This window comes from Paramisgurnus dabryanus, chromosome 24 (assembly GCF_030506205.2).
Source record: "Paramisgurnus dabryanus chromosome 24, PD_genome_1.1, whole genome shotgun sequence".
Taxonomy (NCBI): Eukaryota; Metazoa; Chordata; class Actinopteri; order Cypriniformes; family Cobitidae; genus Paramisgurnus; species Paramisgurnus dabryanus.
The window spans coordinates 27,172,248-27,188,671 of record NC_133360.1 but is presented as its reverse complement, the minus strand read 5'-3'; the positions used below and the strand labels follow the sequence as shown (position 1 = coordinate 27,188,671).

At 39.9% G+C, this 16,424-nt stretch overlaps 2 protein-coding genes across 2 annotated transcripts in view; one reads left to right on the top strand and one right to left on the bottom strand.

Moving 5' to 3' along the window:
• LOC135741088 (uncharacterized) overlaps positions 1 to 16,424 on the bottom strand; it is a 98,848-nt gene that overhangs the window by 55,355 nt on the left and 27,069 nt on the right. The gene's annotated exons all lie outside the window — the stretch shown is intronic.
• On the top strand, positions 2,958 to 9,097 carry LOC135741266 (uncharacterized). Its single transcript, XM_065259914.2, has 13 exons — positions 2,958 to 3,181; positions 3,802 to 3,906; positions 4,226 to 4,300; positions 4,473 to 4,565; positions 6,173 to 6,377; positions 6,498 to 6,783; positions 6,978 to 7,211; positions 7,303 to 7,394; positions 7,510 to 7,614; positions 7,845 to 8,038; positions 8,188 to 8,352; positions 8,484 to 8,728; positions 8,976 to 9,097. The coding sequence occupies exons 1-13, from the start codon at positions 2,958 to 2,960 to the stop codon at positions 9,020 to 9,022; spliced, it is 2,070 nt and encodes a 689-aa protein (XP_065115986.2). The 3' UTR covers positions 9,023 to 9,097.

Here is a 16,424-nt window from a genome sequence, read left to right as displayed (position 1 = left end):
TTCTGGCTCGGCTCCCTTAGAAGAGCCGGCTCCTCTGCCTGCCTCTGAAGATTCGGCTCTGCTCGTTCGCTACAAAGAATCAGCTCTTACGCGAACGACCCATCACTAATCCGAATGGCCGGAAGAGCGTCCGCACGTTAAGCTGCCAGAGCCCTTCCAAAATGCTTAAACTCAGCCACACACCACTCGGGCTGTGTGTCGTTGTTTTGATGAGTCAAGACAATGATCGCATTTCTCGCGGCTTAAGTCCTGCGTCCACTGAGGTGGTGTAACGTTAGTGTACTTTGACCGTGAAAGCTCTGCCTCGGGAGGGTTTGGAAGCACGCATTGCGGTCACTTCCAACCCGAACGGGAGCTCTATGCAATGTTTTACCTCTGAGGAGATATATGTTGTAAACACAGCCCTTCTCTTCACCGACTGGTTCAGATACGCGTCCGCTAAGGCGGTGTGCACTTATCATCGCTATCGGGAGGGATTCGGGAGCCCGCATGTCGGTTTCTCCCGCCCCGATCGGTAGCCCGTGCTTTACTGTTTGACTGTGTCAGACGATGTTCGCGTGTCTTGCGGTCTACTAAATGAGAAGTTTATCGAGGTTGTTTCTCGTAACTGCTAGTTTTAATCAGTGTTAATTTCGTTGACGAAGACGATGACGAAAAATATTCGTCAACGAACCTTTTTCACGGACGAAAACTAAATAAAAACTAAATAAAATCATATATGATGACGAAGACTGTAACGAAATATAACTTACACTAGACCTGTTCGAGTCGCGACTCACTCGGATCTTTAACCCGGATCTTTAAATTAACTCATGAATCGCGAGTCTCTAGTGTCATTAACCCGGATCAGTTGAGTCCTACTACAATTCAATGTAAAACCATAAACAGCGCCACCACACACACAAACCTCTTTCAACATTATTGATGAGACTTCGCTCGCACTACAGATCCACTCGTAACCGGCTGATCTGCACGAGAACTGACCCGAGATTCTCACTCAGAGCCGTCAGCCGGAAACATTGCAAACTCAAGAGACCTGCGGATCCGTGCGAGCCGCGAATTGACCCGAGATTCTCACTCAGCGCCGGAAACATTGCAAACTCGAGAGACCTGTGGATCCGCGCGAGCCGCGAACTGACCCGAGATTCTCACTCAGAGCCGGAAACAATGCGGACTCGAGAGACATGCGAATCTGCTCTGACTCGAGAGTCTCTCAACTCGTAACCGGCTGATCCGTAACCGACTGATCCGTAACCAGCTGATCCGCCGGCTGATCCGTAACCGGCTGATCTGCGCGAACTGTCTCTCCGACTCTGGGGGCTACATAAGCAGGACAGTTCTTTTCTATATTTTCTCTATATTATTATGCTGTTGTTATTAGGCTTCTTTTTTAAATGGTCGACCATACACACCAAACCTAAAACCTATAAGCATGTTATTTCAGAAGTGAAAGGCTTTTGTTATGGATTTGCTTTTGAGGAGACTTCAGTCGCTCTATAGATCCACTAACCGGCTCCGGCTGATCCACGCGAATCAGCCGGTTAGTGGGATCTGTAGAGCGAGTCTCATGTCCATGGTCTGCGAGTCTGCAATGTTTCCGTCTCTGAGAATCTCGAGTCGCGTGGATCAGCCGGTTACAAGTGGGTCTGTACTGAGTTTCCTTGGCAATTTAGCAATACTGACTCAAATGACTCAAGTGAATCACACAACCCGGATCACTTTAGTGAGTGACTCACAATAACCCGGATCCTTAAAAGGAATCGAGTTTGCCAGGCCTAACTTACACTTTAGTCAACGAATAAAAATAAGACGAAAATGTTAGGGAGGGACGAATGGAGAAGAGATCCAATCAGAGCTACTCATTTTGTGGGACAGTTGGGAAGAAATCCAATCAGAGCGAATCTTTGAGGGTAGGTTGATCTACACAGGCAGCAGTCGGCAGAGTCATTTTGAAAACCCGCGGCAAAGTTTGTTTTCACAACAGGTTGTTTACATTATATTTAGTTGTACAGTCTTAGTTCCCAGCTTTGGCTGATTTCAGTTGACTTCGCTCGTTAGCAACACGCTAACGTTTTGCGGTGCACCCGGTCCGAAGACATGTCTCATTAACAACAAAAATGTCAGAGCTAGCGTCTAATCTGGTCACACTACAAATATGACAAGACGACAGCCTGTAAAGACGACTCATCCAGAAATACGTGCGAAGGTAAGCATACACGCTAAGGTTATTTTATCAGATAAACCACAGTGTTTTCGCTAAACTTGGTATAACATAGAAACGAAAGGAATACACATCTGAACTGTATTGATTGTATTGGGTTGTCTGAATTAATACTGAGTATAAATATTCAGTGTCCTCAAATTGAATGAAATGTGTAACGTTACTATTATAGTAGATGTTGTGGTTTTACATGACTGGACAAAGTGCGTGCGTAAGTGCGTGTGTGTGTCTCTGTCTGTGTGTCTGCGTGCGTCTGTGTGTGCATGTCATTTAGGGACAATGCATATCTTTTTCAGGGACCATGTATATTTTTAGGTAGAGCGGGCCTTATGCTTATTTTATGTGATATTTTCTTTGGTGAAAAAGCCACGGTCAGTTTTTTTGACATTAAAGATACAATTTGTAAAATATTTGCATTAAAATATCCAAAAATCATTAGTCCAGTCTTATATATTTTTTTCAGCTGATTACTTACAATATCTCCACTGTTTTCAACTACTTGTGAATCCTGAGAAAATTTCCATTTGTAAACAGTGACACGGGGCAAAGCAGTAGCATGTTGATGACGTTAATATCCACGTGACCGTTTGTCACCGCCTTTGCTGACGCTGAAACAACAGTGTCGTGTACAAATGCGGAAGTAGTGTTTAGCGTCCGTTCAGCAAACCACTAGCTTGCTTCAAGTAGTGCCTTATTTTCTGTTTGTACATTTTATGGTGGATTGTGTTACTTATTGATGGAACATAATTACGCTTTACTGTCTGCTGCTGGTTCTGTCGGCAAAGACAGCCCCCGTAAGCGTAAGCGTACGGGCCAACCAAACGACCCAAGAAGAGTTTGGGATAAGAGGAAAGAACGAGCAAGGATCAATATCGGTGTGGCATTTTCTAGATGGAAAGAGCTGCGCGATAAACTTCAACTAGAAAGAGATGCCGATCTTGCTTGTGTTTTACTCGACAGGTGAGTTGTTTTGATTCTGATCCTTACAGAAAACGTATGCTATTATATCGATTAACAAAATCAGTCTTATTGGACATGCACACCAAACGTGATGCATCGCGGTAGCGTTACTCGCGCTAGAGTTATTTACTCGCAGGATTTACCCGTGCGAGTACGCGTCTGATCCATTGATTGATAGCGTGTAATCTACTCGCGCATCACGACTTTGTATATTATCTACTCGCGCAAAACTTTGAACTCAAGTTTGCTGTGTATGCCCCATTACTGTGTTTGAATGTGCACAAGTGTATATATTTGTTGAACTAGTGGTAGTGGTAATCGTATTTATATCATCTGACTAAACAGTAATCAATGAATCTGACGAATTACTGTCACATTATATTTGCTGTATTGTCGAAATTGTCTTTTTCAGACACTTACTAATCCCAGTATTGTATAGAGTATGTAGTAGCGTCTACAGTGTAGCTATCATAATTTTACATCATAACCTCACAATAAGAATAGTACTGTAAATATATGATCACTATATGATGTGAGAAATCATTGTAGATTATACTTGTGTTGTTATGCTTTAGCTTTTTGTGAAAATCAAATGTTTCAATGCCACTTTTTTTTTAAAGTTACCAAAAAAGTGGACCATCAACGTCAACGCCTTACAAAGGACCTGGAATGCCTCTTCAAACCCTCTCAAGCATTGCTTCATCCATTGACTCACTATCAGACAGGTAGGCATTACCAAAATGTAATTGCAATAGAAATGTTGCATAGAATTACATTGGATAAATTGCGAAAATATGTTTTACAGAGATCAATGTTTTCTGGAGCCTGGAATAGAACACCTTTCTATGGCAGAAAGTGACGAACAGCTGTTACACGATAGGTGAATCTTAGATGTTTTACTATGTAAAGATGTGTATCATAATAATTTTATCATAAAAGCGAGCATCACAAGCAACAAATTAAAGTGTTGCATAACCAAGCCAGTGTTATGCATCTTGCCATTGGTTTATAATGTTGTTGTTTTTTTTGTGGGGTGTTGTGTAGTTTTTCCAAGATGAGCTTCAATGATGAGTCCACCATTACTGTGAATGAAGATGCCAATGATCTTCATAACACTGTGTAAGTTTGTATTGCAGTTTTACAAAACCTATTTGCTTACTCAAACAATAATAAAATATTGTGTACAGTGAATTACACATACAGTTTATTTATTAATTTTGTTAGTATCACTAATAATTTCTCACATGTATTGTTATTAGTATTACTACTATTACTACTATTACATTTGCAGGATTGATTTTAGAGACCCAAATGGTTCCACATCAGGAAAAGAAAGTGATGACAGCACTTCTGATGAGGACTATGTTCCCTCTCTCTGTCTTAGGTTTGTCTGCCATAATCATGTTTTTTTTTGGCTTTATATTTTCATACATATGTAAAACAAATTAATCCTAGGTATCTGTTTTACACAAAAATTATAAACTGTCAGAATAATTGCAACATCAGTTGATTGACTGACTGTGACTGATGTTGTTTTTTACTCCTATGCCCAGTCCTTGTCATTACATCTATTTTAAATCAAATTAATGTTATATTAATGATTCTTTAAACTGCACATGGTAAAATAAATTGTTATTAAAGTTTTGTAAGAAATGTTCTTTATATATACAGAACAGGTGAAGGAACTAAGGATTTTCGGAAAATTGAGGAGCTTCACGTAATGGACTCTATGCACGGCGGTGCTTGACGTATTTCCGGTGAAATCTCAGGATGCTGGACTACTTCCGCCAGTCATAGAGCTCAATGATATTCAGGAACGTTGGTTGCCAAAATAGCCAAAATAACACTGCAAATTTTGTTGATGGTTGTTTAATTTACATAGAAATAACTTATACTTCACATTTAATACCATAATGACATTTAAACGTATGAAAGTATATTTTTATAGACGGGAGAACCGAACTTCTAGCCACCACTGGTGTGTGTCATAGTGTTTACAGCATTAGACTCAAGCATGACAACTTCTACACTGCTACCCTGTATCTGCATTAACACTAGTTTTAGAAAGAAATTGCACTGATAACAGTGCTATTCATCTGTTGTTGATATACTTATGAATTTTGTATAATTGTTATCATCAGTACTAGCGAAGATAACATCTGTGGTTATACAAGCAAAATGTTAGAACAGTAAAAAACGTGTATTTTGCGCATTTATGCTTTATTAATAACAAATGCAAAAGACAAATAGAAAATTCATATCAATGACAACAAGAATAACTTCAGAGAAAAATAAAACACACACACAACAAACTAAATACACGGGGTATTAAAATAAACAAACAGCACAAGAAATAAACAAATAATGGAATAGATTTCTTAAATGGACTTTACCATAGTCAATAGTTCTTTTTGCGTTGTTATTTATATCCTATAAAGTTCGAAGATATGACTAAAAAATATCCAAATAAAAATTTTTTGACAATCGACGTGAATATACAACAAAAAAAAAGGTATTAAACGTCACATTTAATATAAGTCCTGCTGCAGTTCGTGTTGCTTTTTCCTCATATAGCAGTGAGATTTCATTTACGTCTTTTAATTTACCTGACACTTTAAGATAACCTTACAAAGACATTAATCCTGAATCATAAAAACAGCACAATGTAAGCTCTGCTAGTATGATGAACATATCATAATGATTACAGAGATAAGACGACTTGCAACCTTTCTCGAGTTTGCACATCTGGACAATTCTTCACACATCACAGGTTGTAAATTTGGGTAAATCCAGCAAACAACGAGTAAATTTAGCGATTCTGCCGTCACTCCGCTTTAAATCTCCCGTACCGGAAACTGAAGAGCAGCCTTGAGTCAAACGCGGAAGTTAAGCGTGCATAGAGTCCATTGGTCTGGAAGAGACAGTACATCTTACACCAGAGGATGAAGTGCCATTCCTATGTGAGCAGCATGTCCCTACATCTTCTGCTAGCCACAAAGTCATGTGTGAGGACGACATAATTGGACAACGAGCATCTATTGTATATGAAGCCAAGTTGAAACAACTTGTCACACATCTACAGCTACCTGTACTGAAGTGCAATTTCATAAACAAAATTACAAAAGAAACCTGTCAGGCGTCACCACCATTTGAAGTACATCTGACTTCAAGGGGAACAGCAAGTGTTTTACAATGGGTACGTTTTTTGAATATTAATGTATATACAGTTGAAAAAGTAATCGCAAGTAGTTTATATAAATTGTGAAATTCACAGTTTGTATGCACATGATTAACTTTCTATGTCTTTTATTTCAAGATATGTTCAAATGGGCACAAAGTGTGGACTTGGAATTCACAGCCCATGCTAAAATTTGGAATGCAGGCAGGAGACTTCATGATGGCCACTAACATTCTACTCTCAGGAAATAACTATTACAAAGTGTCACACCTGTTCAATTACATGAACATGGGCTTTGTAGGGAAGTCTACTTTCTTTAACATTCAGGACACCTACTGCTTAGGAGCAATAAAGGACATGTGGGAGAGCAAGAGTTCAGCCGCCATTCAACGTCTGAAGAGTAAAGATGGCGTAGTTGTATTGGGTATGATTACCTATTATTTTGTAAAAATTAAATAATCTATGCAATAACCTCATCACATTTTTATGGTAAAACTGTGTAAAAAAACATTCAATTACAAATTTTTTTGGGCCTGTTGACATTACTTTGATATATTTTCTTCCTTGTTTTAAATATTAATTCAATTCTCATTTGTTGATTGATTGTGCCATGTACAGGTGATGGACGAATGGATAGCCCTGGCTACTGTGCCCAGTATTGCTCTTACACAACAATGGAGAATGATTCAAAGGAAATCATCTCTGTTGTGACTATAGATAAAAGGCAGACTGGGCGGAATTCAGTAGTCATGGAGAAAGAGGCGTTTGTTACAACAATGGACAAGCTTCTCAGCGAACTGAAGATTTCAGGAATATGCACTGATGCTCATGCACAAATTGCATCTACTATGAGTAAGTTGATTATCCAACATGTACAATGAAAACGTGGTATATATTTATCAAGTGTTTATGAATCGTATGTTGTTTTGACTTTCATTACAAGATCAAATGACTGGACGATACAAGGGCACAGGAGTTGTACACTCATGGGACGTATGGCATGGAGCCAAGAATTTAGCCAAGAAGATTTCTGCAGTATGTTTTTTAAATACTTGAATGTTTTTCTTTTGTAGATTTGTGCTTATTTGTAAAGTCTAATGCTGTTTTATTATGAGCTGCAATGAAACGCTTCTGTTTTATGTTTCCTTAGGCGGCTCAGCAATCTGGACAAAAGATCCTGCTACACTGGGTGAAAGACATTGTAAACCATTTCTGGTTTTGCTGTAAAAATGCAGACACGGTACAGCAGTTCCTTGTAAGTAATACTCATTGTCACATTTCTGGACACCTCTTACTGCATCTAAATACATCGTTAAAATGTAGCTTACTTTTCATGCAAGTCTAATGTTTCTGTGTGCAATGAGACATACTGTTTTAAGAATACAATCTCTTTGTGTACAGCATGCTCATAACAACACACTACAATTTATACAATATTAATATTTGTATTCTTTGACTTTATGGTCTAATGTCAAATTGCTTTAGAAACTGTGGAGCAGTGTGCTTCACCATGTGACAAACGAGCACGAATGGTACCTTGGACACTGCCTTAATGGCAGCCTGCCAGAGAACCAAGACAAGCAATGGCTGGAGAGTGGTTCTAAAGCTCACAAAGCACTGGAAGCTGTAGTTCTCAATAAGAGTTTGCTCAGAAATGTTCACCGATATTTACCTTTCAGGTAAGTTCTCAGAGCAATCATGTCTGTTTCTAAATGGAATGTGTTTCATCACATTTTCAGTAGTCTACACTTTTCAAAATAGTAAGTTGGTTTGAGAATTGTTTGGTACTCTACTTGAAATATAAACATAGGCTAACATGTTTTTCCAGATCAACCTGTCAGCTTGAATCATTTCACAACCACTTGCTGATGTACGCCAGCAAACGCTTCAGCTTCTCACCTCTGGTCTATGAGGCAAGAACTCTCCTGGCAGCCCTGGATTATAACCACCATAAAGACCGACCACCACTGCTCAACAAAAATGGCCAAAAGATGTAAGATTACTAAAAAAAATCGATGACAATCACTTACAATTGAATGTTGAACTTGGTGTATGGTTATTCATATTTGTTTTAACCATGTATTGCTGGAGAAGCTTTTGTGTAAAGGAAATTTTTTATTACAGCTTTCGCAGACTGTTCCAGAAGAAAACTGGTAGATGGACAGTATATGCCTTGAAGGTGGCAAAAGACTATAGTTACATTCCTGATCTGCAAGCGGCAATTGTGCGTGCAAGACTCCAGGCTGATATGGGGATGCCAAGACGAAGGTCTCCAAGGCCGGAGGATCCCCGGACACTGGGCCTCCTTCCAAGGGTCGAACCTCCATCAATTGGCTGCATTCTTGAGTCACATGTCAGTAGGGGCATAGGTATGAATTGCAAATAATGTCCCACACTTAGTAGTACACATTTACAGCTGTCATGTGATTATTTTAAAAAAATTTAATAAATAAATATGTCATGTGTATATAATGATATTTCATAGAAGTTGCTATGATAAATCTAGGTTTATGTTACTAGTGTTACTGATGAGGACAAATTAATCTTTATTTAAACATGGCATTTATTCATTTTCATCTGACTGCAATGTTTTGACTTCTTTTTTTTCCCAAAAAGGAGCAAGCTCTACACAACCAGAGTCAAGAGATGAACACCTCTTATAAGTGCTCTAAGTTATGTACATAACTTGTAAGTAATGTAAAATGTGTCATAAAAGAAAAAAATATATATTCTTGCTGTTATTATTAATAAATACTTCAATTAGTTTTTTTTATTGTCCTTTTTTTGTAAACAGATTCGAATAAAGAAGGCAACATAAAATATTAAATCCTTAAAATTGTTTAATGCAAAAATTAACAACTAGATAGTGGAAACAAGTAACAATGGAACATAAATTAGAATCTTACATTAAAAAATTAACAAATATAGCTATAGGACAACATAAGTTTAGCAGAATACTTTTTAAATTACAGCACAGCAGCAATGAATCCAGTGTACTGCCCATTTGGGTCTGGGAATTTTTCACGTATTCTGCGCACACAGCAGCTGGAGATGACCACACGATTGCCTGCCCCAAGTGAACCACACTGCCACAAGACAAAATTTCTATAAGCAGCATAGCGGTATTCACGGTTGTCATCCCCAGGCTCCTGGGTGTCGCGGAGGGCATATATGTCATTTCTTAAACGGCGTGACAGGCGCAATACATGCTCATCCAATATGTATAATGACATGTGGGGCAACATGCTTACACATGTGCTCTGTGTCATGCCACAACATTTCTTTTCAATATCAGATGGCATGTCAACGCATCTTGTACAGGAACACCATGGAGGTACATGCTGTAATTGTTGTTCCTCGCGATAACTAGGTGATTGAAGAACATCGAAGATAAGGCCTGGTTCTCTATTCAAAACTCGTTCTAAGAGTCCCTGAGCTTCATCCAGGTTCATGTTCCCTATAACCTCCTGAAAAAAAACAAATAAGAAATTTTAATGCCAAACAATTTTTTTTTAATAAATATAAAGTATGCCCATACGCACTTGTGTCATCAACCTCCTTTCCTCTGGCAGCCTAGATACCCTTAATCTGTCCTCTTCACCCAGTCCAGATGATGCCGTATTTCCTCTCCCTCTAGCTGCCTGTCGTCCACTTGTAGACCTTCTCCGTCTACTTGCTGATCTTCTTCCTACAGCACAGCTGGGTTCAGCAGCTCCAGCTGTTTCTCCCACTCTGGAAGCTCTTCCCGTTCCTTTGGCTCTTCCTGTCCCTTTCCTTTTACTAGTGTCTGCACCTTTACCTCTTCCACCAGATGCTTCATGCCAGCTGCTCTGAGGAGGACTCCAGGTCTCATCAGCCTTTGACATGGAAAAGTCCAGTACAGAGCTATCTGTGTCTCCCTGCACACAGTCAAATGTTATCAAAACAAATATAAACAATTGTTTATACAGATATCACATTATAGCTGACAATACATAGTTGCATATACTTTAAAAAGTATAAAATGTTTTTAATATTTTACATAACTATGTGCAGTGCATAATCTTAGGTCATAATGAAGTTGAAATTCATCATGCTTTATTTTATACATTAAAAAATTAGTTTTCTTGAAGACTAATGTTTATGTAGTTGCAGTTTTATTACATGTGGTTATTTACTGATTTATGTACTCTGCCTGATGACACGTTATACATGTAAATAATGTTACCTGACACGTTATACAATGTAAATAAAAGCAGTGTTATACAGAGATATGAATCAATTGTTATTGTAATTGATATTGGTAAGTTTTAAACAACTTTCACTATGATTGATTTAAAAATTTAAAACTCTGCTGTGCTATCACACAATTGAATTGGACTAATATTCTAACATCTATCACTAACAATTTGGTTGTAAACCTTACATTACTCGGGTCTAATTCAATTTAATGAAATAAAACGATGACATCAAACACATCATAAAACTTTACCTCATCCATTAAATCCATGATTTATCGTTCCCGTCTGATTGATGACCGTCAGCGGTGGTGTTGAAGACAACAAATCCCATCATTCCAAGCGCCTTCATAACGTCATCACACCACGCGATTGTTTTTGTTTAGATAGTGCGCCATCTAGTGGCGGATCTTACATATTGTATCTTTAAGAATAAAATAAAATACGTGTTTTCTATAACAACCATTAAATCTGTGTCTGTATTGCATATTCAAACCTTAATACCATTCCATAACAGACTAAAAAACTTAAGACTAGACTAAAACTCTTATGATATTTCGTCGACTAAAACTAGACTAAAACTAAAAGATTTCAGATGACTAAAATAAGACTAAAACTAAATGGTGTGTTATTCAAAAGACTAAGACTAAATCAGAATTTGCTGCTAAAATTAACACTGGTTTTAATATGTATGAACCAGCATATATATATATATATATATATATATATAAAATATATAAATAAATATATGTAAAAAAAAAAGAAACTATATCATCCAGCAAATTAGATGAGAGTTTTCTTACAAAATGAGTGCAATCTCAACACCAGAGGCTTTCTTTCTTTCCTGATCTCCATTATTATGCAAGTCATGGAAAAGACCATCTGACCATGTTTACACAAGCACTTCAGCTAGCTTTTAAACATAATAGGCTATATTTAGAGGATGTTTTTATGTTGCCATGAGTGGCTTCATCCCTAAAGCCTCCAACATTGTCAAATATATACAGTATATAAAGCCCTATCAGGGTATGCCCTCCTGGGGAGTGTGGGTTGTATCCGCCTTTTACGGGTCCCCACACTTCTCAGTACCCTCCTGTATTAACTGTGAACACTTTGCCTCTTGTAGTACAGAGCACAGTAAATCAGGTTACCTTGGTAAAAAATATAATAGCATGGAAAAACATTCCAAACATATCTCAATGGGTGTTATGCACAGAAAATTAGGCTATGCCTAATTTTAGAGCAGGAATTGGAGTTCCTTTTATTCAAAGGCTACACGAAACTGTCACAAAATTATGGTTCATGATGTTGACAGTCACTCACATTTATCTCAAATCAGATCCGAGGACTGGTTTTTGTTAATGGATTTTTCCTGCTCACAGAATCTTAGGTTTGCCTTTGGGGCATTGCATACCAATATCAGCCTTCCCTTCGGCCTAGATCTATCCCTTCACACATTTACAAAATGTGTAAATGCTGCCCTGGCGTCATTGCATCTTTAGGGCATTTGCATACTATTTATATTGATGATTGGCTAATATTAGCACAGTCAGCACAGATGGCAGCACAGCATTGAGATGTTGTGTTTGCACATCTAGATACCTAGCGTTGAGACTGAACACCAAGAAAAGTATGTTAGTCCCAACACAGGTGATCACATTTTGGGGATATTATGGAACTCTACGATGATGCAGGCACAGATGTCTCCTGCTCGTGTCATGTCCATTTTTCACATAAGTGAATGAGTTGAAGCTAGGTCAATCGCACACCAAGTGATGGTTTTAAAATCAGGGTTTTTCCTCGAGGGGCAACCCTTTTTGCCTGTTCAGGGTTACGCGCACATGTCTTCGTACTCTAGAATATGTAAAGATTTCGGGTTTCTGTCTCAAAGCCCGAGGTGAGGTGTGGTCTGTCGCTGCATGACATTAATGACAGCGGCATCTCTCTTAAGCTGCGGATCAGCTATGGAAGGCCAATAGGACAAAAATGTCCAATCAGCTAAAACGCCAGGAAAAGTGTGCTTCTCCAGTACAGAGGACCTCTTTTCTGGGTGTAGTATGGATTTCTACAATAGCAGGCACTGTTGTCCCCTGCTCGTATAGAATCCATCCTTTAACCATGGGGTTCCTTGAGGGGCAACCCATTTCTCATGATCAAGGTCACACACAGATGCTTTTGCCTTAGTATTATGGAAGAAACAATGGTTATTTCGGCCAGTGTTGGCCGTTTTACCATGTTCAGGGTTACGCGCGCATGTCTTCGTGCCCTAAGAATATGGAAAAATGCTGGGTTTCTGTCTAAGGCCCGGAGTGAGGTGCAGACTGTTGTCGCATGACATTAATGACAGATGCATTTCTGTTAAGCTGAGGATCGGCTATAGAAAGCCAAAAGGACAAAAATATCCAATCAGTTAAACGCCAGGAAAATTGTGCTTCTCCAGTACAGAGGACCTCTTTTCTGGGTGTTGTATGGATTTCAACGACTGCAGGCACGGTTGTCTCCTGCTCGTATAGAATCCATCCTTTAACCATGGGGTTCCCTGAGGGGCAACCCGTTTTTGCATAATCAAGGTCACACGCGAATGCTTTGTGCCTTAGTATTATGGCAGAAACTATGGTTCCTTTCTCAAAAAAGGCCAGTGTTGGCTTTTTCACATGTTCAGGGTTACGCGCATATGTCTTCGTGCCCTAAGAATATGGAAAAATGTTTTGGGTATTTGTTTACAGGCCCCAAGTTAGGTGCGGTCTGTCGCCGCAAAACATTAATGACAGACGCATCCCTTTCTAGCTGTGATCAGTTATGGAAAGCCAAAAGGGACAAAAATGTCCCATCAAATAAACGCCAGGAAAAGTATGTTTCTCCAACACAGAGGACCTTTTTCTGGGCGTGGTATGGATTTCAATGACTGCAGGCACGGTTGTCTCCTGCTCGTATAGAGTCCATCCTTTTAACCATGGGGTTCCCTGAGGGGCAACCCGTTTCTCATGATCAAGGTCACACGCAGATGCTTTGTGCCTTAGTATTATGGAAGAAACCATGGTTCCTTTCCCATGAAGGCCAATATCAGGGGCTCAAGGTCGTCACATCAGGCTTACGACGGATGCATCCCTCTAAGGCCGGGAAGTGGCTATGGAAGACCATAAGGTCAAAATCTATGTAAGTCCACATGGAGCAGACGTTCTGCTGCGGCAGGCGTTGAGCTTGGGGAATGAAGACTCCACCCACATGTGGGGGAGCAAATTTGGCTCAGGTTCGGCCAAGCGAAAGCTGACCTGTTTGCAATTCAGGAGAATTCACATTGTACTTTTTGGTTTTCTCTTTTTCACCCAGTCCCACTCGGACTGGTTGCCATGACACAGGAAGGGTCTGAGGGCCTCCTGTGTGTTTTTCCCCAATTGCTCAGCTCCCGGGAGTTCTGGAGAGGGTCCGGCAGCACAGGCGCAGCTGTTGCTCGTAGCCCCGTGTTGGCTGACCCGAGTGTGGTTTTCGAACCTGGTCTCCCTCCTAGAATGCTCCCCATTTCAGGGGCCGATCTGGAGGGATCGGTAGTCTCAGGCAAGGGGCACTGTGTTTTACCCCTGCCTAGAGTTTTTGGGTCTGGCCTCTGAGGAGGACAGACTCATAGAAATGGGTCTCTCAACTGAGGTTGTGCAGACTATTTTATTTCCAGAGCTCCCTCCACCAGGAAATTATACGCATTTGAAGAAAGACATTAATTACGTGGTGCCAAGAGCACTTATATGACCCAGTTAACTGCCCCTTGGTACAGTTCTGGAGTTTTTATAAGAGCAGTTTGCAGCAGGGCTGCCTCCTTTGACCATTAAGGCTTATGTGGCAGTTATATCTGTCTTTCATACCTTAGTGGTCGGTCCCTCATTAAGTAGAGACCATCTATTCATGCGTTTCCTGTGTGGCACTCGGAGGCTGAGGCCTGCGAGTCATTTTAGGATCCCTGCGTGGGATCTGTCTGTGGTCCTGGAGGACTTATCAGGGGCACCATTTGAGCCATTGATATAATTTCAGAAAGTTTCTTACTCTGGAAACTATATTTCTCTTAGCTATTACCTCCCTTAAGAGGGTAGGAGATTTAGAGGCTCTCTCAGTTTCGCCAACCTGTCTCGAGTTCGCTCCAGGCATGGTAAAGGTTTTTCTATACCCTAGATCAGGCTACGTTCCGAAGGTTTTGAGCAACATACCATGCCCCATAGTCTTGCAGGCGTTCTGCCCTCCACCTTTTAAGGACGCGAGCCAAAGAAAGCTTAATTTACTCTGTCCAGTACGAGCACTGGACATGTATGTGCTCAGAACAGCGGAGTTCAGGAAAGCAGATCAGTTATTTTTGTGCTTTGGTTCGGCCCGGAAAGGTTTCCTGGCCACAAAGCAAACTTTGAGTAAATGGATAGTCGAGGCTATCTCTTTTGCTTATGAAGCCTCTGTACGGCCCTCTCCTTTAACCGTCAGAGCGCATTCAACTAGAGGTATGGCAGCATCTAAAGCCCTGTGGGCAGGTGCCTCTGTCCAGGATGTCTGTGATGCGGCAGGCTGGTCCTCACCGCTCACTTTTGTACAGTTTTATGAGTTGGATCTCACTCCTACTCCTGGATCTTTGGTGCTTAGGTCTTAGTTGTGCTTTTTACACACAGACAGGCACTCGTAGTCTGGCGGATTGGGTATAGTGTTCCCAAAGCGTCTCTATGGCGACGCAGCGCGAGTTCCCTCGAAAGGGAACGTCTCGGGTTACGTATGTAACCCTTGTTCCCTGAGAAGGGAACGAGACGCTGCGTCTCCTTTGCCATACTTCCTGCGTACCTGTAAGCCGTCTTCGGCAATATTTCAGATAGTGTGGGCGTGGTTGTACGTCGCCTTTTATGCTTTCCGGCTCCTGCGTCACCCCGCCCGTGACGTCACGCCCCACCATTGGTTGGATTTGATATACACATTCAGACGCACTCACACCTGAATGCGTTCCCAAAGCGTCTCTATGGCGACGCAGCGTGTCGTTCCCTTCTCAGGGAACAAGGGTTACATACGTAACCCGAGACGTTTTTCTCTTTTAAATCTGACCTACTTGATCTCAAGTTAGCTGATGTATTTAATAATGTTAACAAATTAAACTTTATTGTAACATGTTACCCATCTAAACTTATTGTTGCCAATGTTTTATCTCAAGATGCACACCAGTATTTTTTGTGTAAGGTATGCTTGTAAAAGTTACTTTAATGTCTTAATATAACTAAGGCCTAGTCCTGGATTAATCTAAACCCTGTACTGACCCAACAGCGTTACCCAAGTTATTTAATTATTCTCCAAATGAGTTGCTGATATAAAATAGAATAGAAGATATAGGAATGTATTACTCTGTTCACCAGTGGAGAGAGAGAGAGAGAGGGAGAATTTTGAATTTTAACAAAGCTTTATTTTAACATCATTAGAAAAACTACACAAAACAACACACTAAAAGCCCCTACACGTTAAACACACATATATGTATGTATATATACAAATATGCATAAAAAAGAAAAACAAAAAATGTCCTTCAACAATGGAACAAATTATCCCATCATAGCTCCAAATTTCCTCAAAGTCTTCTATATAATTCAAGCTCCAGCAACTATAATATCCATGTTCAAAGGAAATTCTATCTCTAACAAGACTTTTAAAAAAACATACAAACTTCAATATTGTTATCTTTTTTCAATTTTCCTCATTCGACGTAAATTGCCATTTTAGCCTGTCCGATTCAAAATTCAAAATTTTGCTTACATTTTTCTTATTTTTCCCAAAATTAACTCCAAAAATAAAACACACATCTGAAAATTCCTCATCAAAAGCAGCAAACAATTCTTTA